This window comes from Carcharodon carcharias, chromosome 1, assembly GCF_017639515.1.
Source record: "Carcharodon carcharias isolate sCarCar2 chromosome 1, sCarCar2.pri, whole genome shotgun sequence".
NCBI lineage: Eukaryota > Metazoa > Chordata > Chondrichthyes > Lamniformes > Lamnidae > Carcharodon > Carcharodon carcharias.
The window spans coordinates 134642135-134655595 of NC_054467.1; the positions used below are offsets into that span (position 1 = coordinate 134642135).

The 13461-nt window shown below is 41.3% G+C and overlaps 1 protein-coding gene across 9 annotated transcripts in view; it reads right to left on the reverse strand.

The window, feature by feature from the left end:
• arap2 (ArfGAP with RhoGAP domain, ankyrin repeat and PH domain 2) overlaps positions 1–13461 on the reverse strand; it is a 461240-nt gene that overhangs the window by 396831 nt on the left and 50948 nt on the right. For 4 of the 9 annotated variants that reach the window (XM_041205381.1, XM_041205459.1, XM_041205300.1 and 1 more), the window contains exon 1: positions 9181–10150. The exons of 3 other annotated variants lie outside the window; for them this stretch is intronic. In XM_041205381.1, the coding sequence (XP_041061315.1) occupies positions 9181–10109 (929 nt within the window). In that variant the 5' untranslated portion in view covers positions 10110–10150. Of the gene's footprint in view, positions 1–9180; positions 10151–13461 lie in introns of those variants that run through there. 2 more of the 9 variants (XM_041205523.1, XM_041205604.1) reach the window with 2 other exon arrangements.

Here is a 13461-nt window from a genome sequence, read left to right on the forward strand (position 1 = left end):
ATTCTGGGCAATGGCTTTGAAATGTCCAATGTGCAATCTGCAGACTCTGCCACATGCGGAACAGGTGGCACTTGCAGTGTAGGGCGGATAAGCTTTTGGGAGGTTTGTGTGCTCTCTCCGGTGGCTCAACTTCAGAGATGGTTTGAGGACATCCCCAAAGCCTTCCTGCTGTCCTGCTGGATGTCTCCAATCACAACTAAGTTCTAAGTAGAGCAGCTGCTTTGAGAGCCTGGTGTTAGACATACAAATGACACGTCCCACCAAGCAGAGCTGATTTTGAGTGATTAGCACTTTGATGCAGTGCATGTTGGCTTGGGAGAGGATACTACTCTTGGACTACCTTTCTTGCCACTGGATTTGGAGGATCTTGTGAAGGTACCACTGGTGGTCCTTCTCCGGTGCTTCGAGGTACCTGCTGTAGGTTGTCCAAGTCTCCGAAGCATTTAGAAGCGTGGGGTCACTGCCGTCTGATAAACCATGATCTTAAGTCCCTCGTTTGAGATCCTAGGTGGCCCTCAAACAATCTTTTCCTCAATCAGCTGAAGGTTTAATCGATGGGGGGAGGTGTTGTGGTGTGGAAACTGATTGGCAGGTGAGGACCTTAGTTTTCCGGGTTTTCAGTGAGAGGCCCATTTTCTCACATGCTTCAGAGAAGCATGTTCAAAACGGCATTTGAAGTGAACTGTAGTCATTTATTGCAAGGGGAACGGAATATAAAAGTAGGGAAGTTTTGCTACAGTTGCACAGGGCAATAGTGAGACAACATCTGAAGTACGATGTACTGTTTGGTCTCCTTATTGAAGAAAGGATATAATTGCACTGGAAGCAGTTCAGGTAAGGTTCACTCAATTGATTCCTCAGATGAAGGGGTTATCCTATAAGGAAAGGTTGGAAAGGTCGGGTCTGTATCATTGGAGTTTAGAAGAATGAGAGGTGATTTTATTGAAACATATAAGATCGTGAGGGGACTTGGCAAGGTGTATGGTGAGAGGATGTTTCCCCTTATGGGAGAGATTAGAACTAGGGGACACATTTAAAAATAAGGAGTCTCCCATTTAAGACGGAGAGGAGGGGAATTAGTTTTCCCCTCGGAGGGTTGTTAGTCTGTGGAATTCTCTTCCCCAGAGAGCAGTGGAGACAGGGTCACTGAATGTTTTTAAGGCTGAGTCGGATAGATTTTTGACTGACAAGGGGGTCAAAGGGTATAGGGGTTGACAGGAAAGTAGACTTGAGGCCACAATCAGATCAGCTATGATCTTATCAAATGGCAGAGAAGGCTCGAGCACTCCTGCTTCTAATTCGTGATAAAACAGAATGTAAGGGTTACTAAAAGGAAGCAGGAAAGGAAACTTCCAAGGGATATCAAAAACAGCACAAAACATTTTTACAATTATATTAACCAAAAAAGGGGGATCAGGATCAATGCGAGTCTCCTGACACCTTATTACAGTGATATTATCAATGAAAGTAAGAAAATGGTGGACATGCTGAACATTGCATCAGTACTTACAGTAGAAGTGGTCAGTGTGCCATAAATCCCAAGGAATCAAATATTAAATCAGGGACAGGAATTCAACAAAATTAACGTAAGCTAAATAAAGGTAATGAAGAAAACAATAGCACTAAAGAGTGACAAATCCCCAGCATGGATTTGTAAAGAGTAGGTAACGCATGGTGAACTTGCCTGAATTTTTTGAAGAGGTGATTAAACTGTGGGAGAGGAATGTCCATGGGCATTATTATACAGGCTTCCAGAAGGTATTTGATCAAGCTCTTATAAAAGACTATTACTAAAGTTAAAGGAAAATTATTGACCTGGTTAGGAAAATGGCTGAGCGACAAGAGAAAGAGTAAGGATAATGAGCAGATACTCTGATTGACAGGATGTGAATAGTGGTGTCCCGCAAGGATCCACACTGAGGCGTTTGTAGAAGGATTTGGTACATTAAGGGAAGGGGCAATACTGGACCTGGTATTAGGGAATGAACCCAGCCAGGTGGTCGAAGTTTCAGTAGGGGAGCATTTCGGGAAAAGTGACCATAATTCAGTAAGTTTCAAGGTACTGGTGGATAAGGATAACAGGAGTCCTCAGGTTAAGGTGCTTAATTGGGGGAAGGGGAAAGATCCAGTTGTCGTGGTTCACATAGGTACCAACAATATAGGTAGAAAGAGGAAAGAGGTCCTGGTGAGGGAATACGAGCAGCTAGGGGCTAAATTAAAAAGCAGAACCAAAAAGGTAATAATCTCCGGATTACTACGTGAGCCACGAGCTAATTGACACAGGGTCAATAAGATTAAAAAGAGGTAAATGCATGGCTCAAAGACTGGTGTGGGAGAAGTGGGTTCAAATTCAAGGGATATTGGCACCAGTACTGGGAAAAGAGGGAGCTATTCCATTCGGATGGGCTCCACTTGAATCAGGCTGGGACCAGTATCCTGGCGAATCACATAACTAGGGTCAAAGATATGGCTTTAAACTAAATAGTCGGGGGGAGGGTTCAGTTGCATGGAAATATAAAAAAATCAAAGTTTAAGGAGAGGGTAAGAGTGCAGGTTAGTGAGGAGGCTGATTGCTATCAAAAAGTGAAAGGAAGGGACAGAGTATGTGAATGCCAAATTACACCTAAGAATTATATAAGAGTAGGAAAATAGGGCAAACTTAAAGGCTTTGTATTTGGATGCACATAGCATTCGGAATAAAACTAAGGAATTAACAGCACAATAAATAGATTTGATTCGGTGGCGATTACTGAGACGTGGTTACAGGGAGAACAGGTTTGAGAGTTGAATATCCAAGGGTACTCAGTGTTTCGGAAGGATAGGCAGGAAAGAAAAGGAGATGGTGTAGCTTTGTTAGTAAAGGAAGGGATCAGTGCTATAGTGAGGAATGATATAGGCACTGTACAGCAAGACGTAGAGCCAGTCTGGGTAGAAATAAGAAATAGCAAGGGAAAGAAGTCCCTGGTAGGTGTAATCTATAGGTCCCCAAACAGTAGTTTAGCAGTAGGGCACAGGATATACATGGAAAAAATGGGAGCATGTAAGAAAGGCACGGCAATAATCATGGGTGATTTTAAAATGCATATGGACTGGACTAATCAAATTGGCACGGGTAGCCTTAAGGGAGAGTTCATAGAATATATTAGAGATTGTTTCTTGGAGCAATGTGTTGTGGAACCAACCAAAGAACAGGCTATTCTGGATTTGGTTTTGTGTAATGAGATGGGATTAGTTAATGATCTCATAGTAAAGAATCCTCTAGGGAAGAGTGATCATAGCATGTTGGAATTTCAAGTTCAGTTTAAGAGTGAGAAACTTGAGTCCCACACTAGTGTTCTGGAGTTAAACAAAGGTAACTACATAGGTATAAGGGCAGATTTGGCCCTAATGGACTGGGCAGGAAGACTACCAGGTAGGACAGTTGATGAACAGTGGCAGATATTTAAGGAGATATTCATTTCTTCCCAATAAAATATATCCCAGTGAGAAATAAAGATGGGAAGAGGGGGAAAAAGCATCCATGGCTAAGCTAGGAAGTTAAAGATAACTTAAAGGCAAAAAATAAGGCATGCCAAATTGCAAAGGTCAGTGGCAGATTGGGAAATTTTTAAAGATCAACAAAAGGATTACTAAAAAAATAATAAAAAGAGCAAAGGTAAATTATGAAAGAAAACTAGCGCAAAATGTAAAAACTAATAGCAAAAGCTTCTACAAATATATAAAAGGAAAGAGAGCAGCTAAAGTGAATGTTGGTCCCTTGGAGGACGTGACTAGGAAGTTAATAGTGGGGAACGCAGAAATGGCAGAGACACAATCAATATTTTGCCTCACTTTTTACAGTGGAGGACACTAGTACCACCCTAATAGTAACACATAGTGCAGAGGATATAGACAGGGAGGAACTTAGAACAATCACCATCACTAGATAAAAAGTACTGAGCAAACTATTGGGATTAAAGAATGACAAGTCCCCAGAACCTGACGGCCTACATTCCAGAGTCTTAAAGGAAGTGGTAGCGGAGATGGTGGATGCATTGGTAATGATATTCCAAAATTTCCTGGATTCTGGTAAGGTTCCAGTGGATTGGAAAAATGCTAATATAAAGCCCTTATTCAAAAAGGGAGGCGAGGCAGAAAGTAGGAAACTATAGACCAGTTAGTTTAACGTCTGTCATTGGGAAATTTTTCAATCCATTATTAAGGAAGTAGTAATGGGGCATTTGGAAAGTCAAAATACAATCCATCATAGTTAGCATAGTTTTATAAAGAGTAAATCATGTTTGACTAATTTGCTAGAGTTATTTGAAGATGTGACAAGCAAAGTGGATAATGGAGATCCTGCAGATGTAGTATATCTGGACTTCCAGAAGGCCGCACAAAAGATTAATACACAAGATAAGATCACATGGAATTAGGGGTAATATATTAGCTCAGGTAGAGGATTGGCTAACTAACAGAAAGCAGAGAGTCGGGGTAAAGGGGTCTTTTTCTGGATGGCAAGCTGTAACTAGTGGGGTGCCACAGGGTTCAGTCCTTCGGCCCCAACTACTTACAATCTATATTAATGACTTGGATTCAGGGATAGAAGGTACTGTAGCTAAATTTGCAGATTACACCAAAATAGGTGAGAAAGTAAGTTGCAATGAAGAAATAAGAAATTTACAAATGGATATGGACAGGTTAGGTGAATGGGCCAAAATTTGGCAGATGGAGTTTAACGTGGATAAGTGTGAGGTTATCCATTTTGGTCAGAAGAATAAGAAGGCGACTTATTATTTAAATGGAGAGAAACTTCAGAATGCTTCCGTGTAGAGGGATCTGGGTGTCCTCGTGCACAAATCGCTGAAAGCTAGTATGAAGGCAAATGAAATTTTGGCATTTATTGCTAAAGGAATAGAGCATAAAAATAGGAAAGTGTTGTTGCAATTGTACAAGGCATTGGTGAGACCGCATCTGGAGTACTGTGCACAGTTTTTGTCCCCTTGAGGAAGGATGTAGTTGCACTGGAGGCAGTTCAGAGGAGGTGCACTGGATTGATTCCAGAGATGCGAGGCTTGTCTTATGAGGAGAGATTGAGCAATTTAGGCTTATACTCGATAGAGTTTAGAAAGATGAGAGGAGATCCAATTGAGGTATTTAAGATGCTAAAGGCGATAGACAAAGTAGACGTGGAGCAGATGTTTCCACTTATGGGGCATTCTAGAACAAGAGGCCCTAGTTTTAGGCTAAGGGATGGTAGATTTAAATCAGAGCTGAGGAGGAATTACTTTTCTGAAAGGATCATGAATCTGTGGAATTCACTACCTCAGAATGCAGTGGACGTCGGGACACTGAATAAATTTGAGGAGATAGACAGATTTTTAATTAGTATGGATTGAAAGGTTATGGGGAGAGGGTGGGAAATTGGAGTTGAGGCCGAAATGAGATCAGCCATGATCGTAATGAATGGCGGGGCAGGCTCGAGGGGCTGAATTGCCTACTCTTGCTCTTAGTTCTTACGTTCTTAAGTGAACCTCAGACTCTGCAATTCCACATATGGAATAGAAACATACAAACAAGGAGCAGGAATAGGCCATTCAGCCCCTCGAGCCTACTCCACCATTTAATGAGATCATGGCCTGAAACCTGAAATCTGCATCCCACCTACTGCCGATCACCTGTCACTGCCTTGCTTAGCAACAATCTATCCACTTCTGCCTTAAAAATATTCTGCTTCCACTGTCTTTTGAGGAAGAGAGTTCCAAAGACTCACGACCCTCTGAGTGAAAAACTTTCACCTCATTTGCTTTAAATGGGCGACCACTTATTCATAAGCACTGACCCCTAGTTCTAGATTGTCCCACAAGAGAAAACATCCACTCCACATTCACCCTGTCAAGATCCCTCAGGGGCTTATATGTTTCAATCAAGTTGCCTCTTATTCTTCTAAACTCCAGTGGATACAAGCCTGGTCTGTCCAACCTTTCCTCAAAATACAACCTGCCCATTCCAGGTAATAATCTGGTAAGCCTCCTCTGAACTGCTTCTTCCAACACATTTACACCTTTCCTTAAATAAGGTGACCAATACTGTACACAGTACTCCAGATGTGGTCTCACCAATGCCCAGTACAACTAAAGCACAACCACCCTACTTTTGCATTCAATTTCCCTCACAATAAATGATAAAATTCTATTAGCTTTCCTAATTACTTGCTGTACTTGCATACTAGCCTTTTGTGATTCATGGACTAGGATACCCAGATCCCTCTGCACCTCAGAGCTCTGCAATCGCTCACCATTTAGATAATATGCTTCCTTTTTATTCTTCCCACCAAAATGGACAATTTCACATTTTTCCACATTAAGCTCCATCTGCCAGATCTTTGCCCATTCACTTAACCTATTTATATTTATTTGTAGCCTCCTTATGCCCTCTTCATAATTTACTTTCCTAGTTACCTTTGTGTCATCAGTAAATTTTGGAACCATCCTGTAAATCACTTCATCCAAGTCATTTATATAAATTGTAAACAGTTGAGGTCCCAGCATCCCTGTGGCAAGCCATTCATTACAGCTTGCCAACCTGAAAAAGACCTATTTATGCCTACTATCTGCTTCCTGTTAGCCAGCCAATCTTCTATCCATGCCAATATGTTACCCCCTATACCATGAGCTTTTATTTTCTACAATAACCTTTGATATGGCACTTTATCAAATGCCTTCTGGAAATCTAAGTACAATACATCCACCAGTTCCCCTTTGTCCACAGCATATGTTACTTCTTCAAATAACTCTATAAGTTGGTTAAACACAATTTCCCTTTCACTAAACCATGTTGACTCCACCTGATGACCTTGAGCTTATCCAAGTGCCCTGCTATAACCCTGAAATTCTCACCCTCACGTAGCTGGAAATTCTTAGCCTTTGTGCTAACAATCAAATAGTTTGTGTAAGTCTTTGTGCTGACAATCAAATAGTTTGTGTATTATTTCAGCTAAATTCATTTTAGGCTTGCTCGGCCATTTCAGGAAGCATTTAAGAGTCAACCATACTGCTATGGCTCGAGAGTCACATGTAGGCTAGACCAGGTAAGAACAGCAGATTTCCTTCTCTAAAGGACATTAGTGAACCAGATGGGTTTTTTATGACAATCAATGATAGTTTCAAGATCACCATCATTGAGACAAGCCTTCATTTCCATAGTTTCTTAATTAATTGAATTTAAATTCCACCAGGTGACATGGTGGGATCTTAGCCCATATCCCCAGAGCATTAGCCTGGGCCTCTAGAAAATCGGTCCGGTGACATTACCACAACGCTACCGTCTCCCCACTGCCAGTTTAACAATTTCCAGTTTCCTGGCCCTAACCATCTCCACTTCGATCCCTCACCAGGACAGCCTGAGGACCTGCCACTTTTTCCTCAAATGGAGGTCCAACCAGTCCTAATCCACCAGCACCCTCCTCCACCTGGCTGAACTTATTCTCAGGTTTGAACAATTTCTTGAACTCAAATCACTTTCCCCACATAAATATTGTTACGATGAGAACCTGCACAGGTCTTAGGCATGGCTGCCTTTTCATAAGAAATATTGTAACATTTTTTGTTCCAGTCCTACTCAAGTACGTTTCCTCACCCCTATTCCCAGTACATTGATAAATGGGTCAGTGCAGTTTCAACTGGAAAATGTCATTTGCTTCCAATTTCCATCCCTCCCCTCATCTTTATACGGTCGACCTCTGGTTTTTCCCTTCCTTGACTTCTGTATTACTAATTCTGGGCATAGGCTATCAAATTACATCCATTATAAGCCCTTTGGCTCACAAAGCTACCTTGATTACACTTCCTCCCACTTCGCTTCCTGGAAGGAAGTTGTTCCATTCTCCCAGTTTCTTCATCTCCATTGCATTTGTTCTGATGATGCCAAGTTCCTCATGAGTCCTTCCAACATGTCCTTCTTTATCCTCAACCAAGGACTCCCCATCAACACTGTTGACAAGGCCTCTTGAGCATGCCCGTCCTGTTTCTCACAGGTCTGCTCTTATCTTTTCCCCTCCCTGCCAGAACCACATTTCTCTTCCACCCCCACCAGCCTCCACATTCAATGGATCATCCTCTGCTATTTCCACTACCACAAGCATAATACTACCACCAAACACCAAAAGGTACTGTTTCCTCCATGATTCCCTATCCCACTCCTCAGTCAGCCCTAACATTTCCTTGCCTTCTCATGGCACCTTCCTATGAAAGCACAAGAGTTTCAGCACCTGCCCTCTTTCCTCCTCCCTTCCAACCGTCCAAGGCCTAAACACTTGTTCCAGGCAGAACAGTGATTTATTTATGCCTCTTCCAATTTAGTCTACTATATCTACTGCTCATTCATTCCCCTCCATACTAAGAAGACCAAAGGAGATTGGGTGATTACTTTGCAGACCGCCTCCATTCAGTTCGCAAGAGCAACTCCGAACTTCCAGTCACCTGTCATTTTAATTGTCCCGCTCAGTCCCACTCTGACCTCTCTTCCTCTGCCTCCTACACTGTTCTGCTGAAGCACAACATAAGCTCAAGAAACAGCACCTCATCATTCAATTAGGTGTTGCGCCCGAAAGGCTGTGTTTAACTATTTCAGTTAATAACCATTGCCCCAATTTTTCGGACAACAGCTGATAGTAATAATACTTCTATTTTCAATTAAATCTCATCTAGACCCATCTTTTGTTTATTTATTTATCCCATTACTGTATCTATTTGCCTTGCACATCCAATTCTTGCTTTTAAACCTATTCTGTTTTCCACCCTATTCCTGTTTGTTCTTTCCTCCCATTTCCTCCTTTCACTGCCTCTGTACCTGCTTAAAACCAATTCTACATCCAACTTTATCAGCTCTAAACAAAAGTGTTTGGCCTGAAACGTTCACCCTGTTTCACTCTCCACAGATGCTGCCTGTCTTAAGCATTTTCAGCAATTTTTATTTTTATTTCATATTCCAAGCATCCACAGTATTTTGCTTTTGCTTAATTATTTGCACATTTAACAATGTCAAATTTATCTGGTGATTTGCCCAATGTACTTGTATAACCTTTCAGTTGCAATTTTGTTCTATCTTCACTTTCAGTAAAGACAGAATTGGACCTTTACTATTGAAAAAGTCAATCCGTTGACAGTGCAGTGAAAGACAAAGCAAAGCATGCTACTTTACCTGTTGCCGGTACACTGTAGTGTAACTCCATGTGTTGCATACAGGCCAGGGAGCTGTGGCACTGGCCTGTTTCGAAGATCAGATGCCTTCACAAGACATGAAGTAACCTGCTCAGAGCTGTCCAGCCTTCCATCATACAAATCGTTCAGTACCATTTCACCTTGAAATTCAAAGAGTGGCGAGTCTGGCGGAGTTCTGGTTAAACTTTGCATTTCCACAGAGGTTGTCTGTTCATTTGTTAGGGAAAAATATGAGAAATCAACAGAGCAAGAAGACAGTGACATCCTATCTGCAGTGAATTTGAGTGGTGGGGTGCCCTGATGAACCCGTGGTGGAAGTGGTGGTCTGCTATCCACATTATCGTGTGGTTCACATAAATTGAAACAGGCATCACCTGGCTCAGATGCATCTATTTTCAGGTTTTTACTAACCGGAAATTTCTGCTGCACTTCAATCCCCTGCATTTGGGGAAATGGAATTTTGTTTTTTGAGTTAATACCTCCATCAATGTTCACTGGGTCTGTACGGTCTGAAGTTACGCCACCTGCAACAAACATCGTTCTCAGCTTTGATACAGAAACACTTCTTTCAGCTTCCTCGACTTCTCTATCACTAATTTTAATTGGGCTATGTAAAGTAAAGCCCCGATTATCACTCTCTAAATCAGAGTCTCTGGTTAACGATTTATCAGGACTTTTAGATACAATCGATGCATCTGCTTCCGCGAACACAGAGCTCAAATGTTTCAGTATTCTTTTACGATGTCCTGTTGGAGCAATCCCAACCTGAAGAAGAATCTCATTGTTCAAATTTTTACAGTCCCCTACAGTGAAGTAACCAGATTGTTTGAAATGGTCAGCGTACTGCTCCAGATGAATGCTGATCAACCAGTCTGCGATATCGCCACCAGCCTCACTACATGACAGCATTGTGAGGATTTCACTTTCATTCCAGCCTCCACGATTTACAATTCACATCATCTGTTTTTTCTCTGCCCCCCCCCCCACCCCCGCCCCCCAACATAAGCTCGATGCAGCCACTGGATTTCCTAGCCGACTTGAAAATCGTCAGATGTGGAACTTCATATCGTAGTCAGAGGTGATATTTCTTCCTCCTCATGGTGTCACAGGCAAACAGCAGCATTTTGCAGACAAAAACTAAAAGATTAGAAATGCAAATTAGTTAATTTATCACCAAGACCGAAGCATAAGCATAGGCCATTCAGCCTTTTGAGTCTGCTCCTCATTTTGTTAGTCATGGTAGTGTTTCTTTTAATTAATCCCTATTTCCCCCTGCTATTCATATCCCTTAATCCCAAATATCCACATTTATTTTAAACTCTTCACTTGATCTATGCTGTTATGGGACAGTGCCTTCCATATCTTCACTAGCCTTCTGTGTGAAGTTTTTTCCCATAAATTGTTACTGCCTAATGTCAAATTTTAAGGTCATGTTGCCTTCTTCTGAATTCTCCCACTACAGAGAAAAGCATTCCATGTCCATCCTTCAAAGATTGACATCAAGTAAAGAAAAATAATGTTGAGAAGTGCAGCTGGATCAAGTGAATGGGGTTTAAAATTACCTGGTAATCCTGGCAAATAAAGTTCCAGAGTGAGCTGTTAAAACTTGTTCTCCAGTCGATTTAGATTACAATTTCAAAGACACAAACTGAAATTGCAAACCTTTTTTCTCCTAAGAGCCTGCACTTAACATGTTTTATAAACTCTATGGTTAAATAATCCAACCTGCACCCCCACCAAAAAAAATCATAACATGCCAGAATTTCAGCTGATACACTCTCATTATCCATTTGACTGACCAGGGACACAGAAGGTGCACTATTACCACCAATTTTATGCCAAATAACCACGGATGTTCCTTACTTTAGTGGTACTGCTCTCTTCATTCAATACCCCAACAGCTATTGTTCACTCACCTAGCTGTGGGCAGATAGTATTTCCAAGAACTGGTTGCGTTTTAATTTTAGAAACGTACTTTTTTTTTAAAACACTCATTGGAAAACAGTAAGCATGATTTTTCCCGGCTTTTCAGAGACACTTAGTGCTGCAACTTATAACCACAATAACCTATTCCTCTACCTTATGGTATTTCAGGCCCTGAAGGAACCAACATGTAAATAAAGTAGGAGAATAAGGGCAATAACTAGGATATCATTTGTATTTTTTTTTCAGTTTGATACAAAATAGGTTTCTATATGGGCTCTATATGGTCAATGGGACTATTTTTGAAATAAAAGTTCCATTTGTAATATTTTGAAGATGACTAATCAACTAAAAAACTATGCATGTATTAATTTAGTATTGCTTTCATTTGTGATTAACATACTTAGGTAGAATGTCAATAAATAATAGGCAAAACAACGTTCAAATGGTTAGTTATGAGAAACAAACAACAGTCTAATAGGTGGTTTAACAGTGTTTTTCGGTCCTCTCTTCAATTCCGCTCCCAAAAAAATAGAGGACCCAAAGTCAAAGTTTAAAAAATGCTTGCACTAATAACATTCCTCTTCCTTTCAGATTATTTCTGCACATTAATTGTTTGCACATAGACGATTAAAATAAATCTATACAGTAAACAATAACACACCTCCATGTGAATATAGTTAACCATAAGATGCCTGTGCCTGAAGTCTACTTTTTACTTTCGGCGGGGTTGGGGAGGGTGTGGTGTGGAGGTGGTGGTGGTAATGGTACTGGTCACTGGACTAGTAATCCAGAAACCCAGGGTAATTCTCTGAGGACGCAGGTTCAAATCTCACCATGGCAGATGGTGGAATATGAATTCAATAAAAAAAATCTGGAGTTTAAAGTCTAATGATGACAATGAAACCATTATCAATTATTGTAAAAAAATCCCCATCTGGTTCACGAATGCTCTTAATGGGAAGGAAAGCTACTACTCATACCTGGTCTGGCCTCCATGTGACTCCCAACCGACAGCAATGTGGTTGACTCTTAAATGCCCACTGAAATTGCCTACCAACCAAGGGCAATAAATGCTAGCCAAGCCAGCAGCACTCACATCCCATGAACAATTTTTAAAAAATTATTTAAGAGAAAGTTCAGTTTCACCTTAAAGCAAAATGGTGTCCCATAATTTCACTATGTATTCAGAACCTGCTGCACAATTGCTTTATCCATCCATCACTAGATCTGGCTGAAGTATATCAATGACCATCAGACCTCATTCTCCTCTACCAAAACCACATTACTCCAGAGTCATTCAAGAAAGCAGAGGTAAACACAGCTTCATTTCCTCCACTACCAACTGCCTCCTTAACCCTCTTTTGCCTTCTTCACACCCTCACCTCCATCCTTTTAAAAAGTATCTGGATGAGCACTTGGTATGTCATAACATTCAAGGCTATGGGCCAAGTGCTGGTAAATGGGATTAGGTAGGTAGGTCAGGTGTTTCTCATATGTCAGTGCAGACTCGATGGGCCGAAGGGCCTCTTCTGCACTGTGTGATTCTGTGATTCTGAAAAAGCTCTTGCACTTCTTCGTCACTAAGATGGAGACCATTTGATTAAGTGCCTCCGCCACATGCCCTCATTTTTTCTTGTTTGCCAGCCACATCTCCCTCAAAGCTCCACCTGCCCTAGTCCTGAACCAGCATCATACTCAAGTTTTTCTCTCATCTCTCTTCATACCCTTCCTGAGCTCATCTTATCTATGACAGCAATCTTCTAGATTTTCAGCCCATCTAACACTAAATTACTGACCACCCAACTTTCCTTCCTCGTCCACATGATAACTGACATTGCAAAGGTTTCCCCTCCTCAGATAATACCCGGCTCCTTTTAAAGTTGCCGTCATCTGCCCCTTTTCAAAAAAAAATCTACTACCAATCCTCTATCCCTGCAAACTACCAACCCTTCTCTAACCTCCTTTTCCTCTCAAAAGTTTCTGAATATGTTGTCACCTCCTGAATCCATGACCATGTCCATTTATCCTGTAACTCCGCAACTGAATCATTCCAGCTAGGTTTCCATCCATGTCACAGTGCTGAAAAAGCTTGAATCAAAGTAACAAATTACATGTTCTGTAGCTGACCTTTCTGCAGTTTTTGACATGGCTATCCACACTATCCCCCTCCAAAACTTTGCACCCTCTCTCATTGGGTGGACTGCCCTCACCTAGTTCCATTCTTATTGATTTAGTCATCCTGCAAAAGCTTCTCTTGATGCTTCTGTACCATTAACCCTAAATAACCCAAGCTTGGCCCCTTCCTTTCTTTCAACAACATTCTACACCCCAGCAA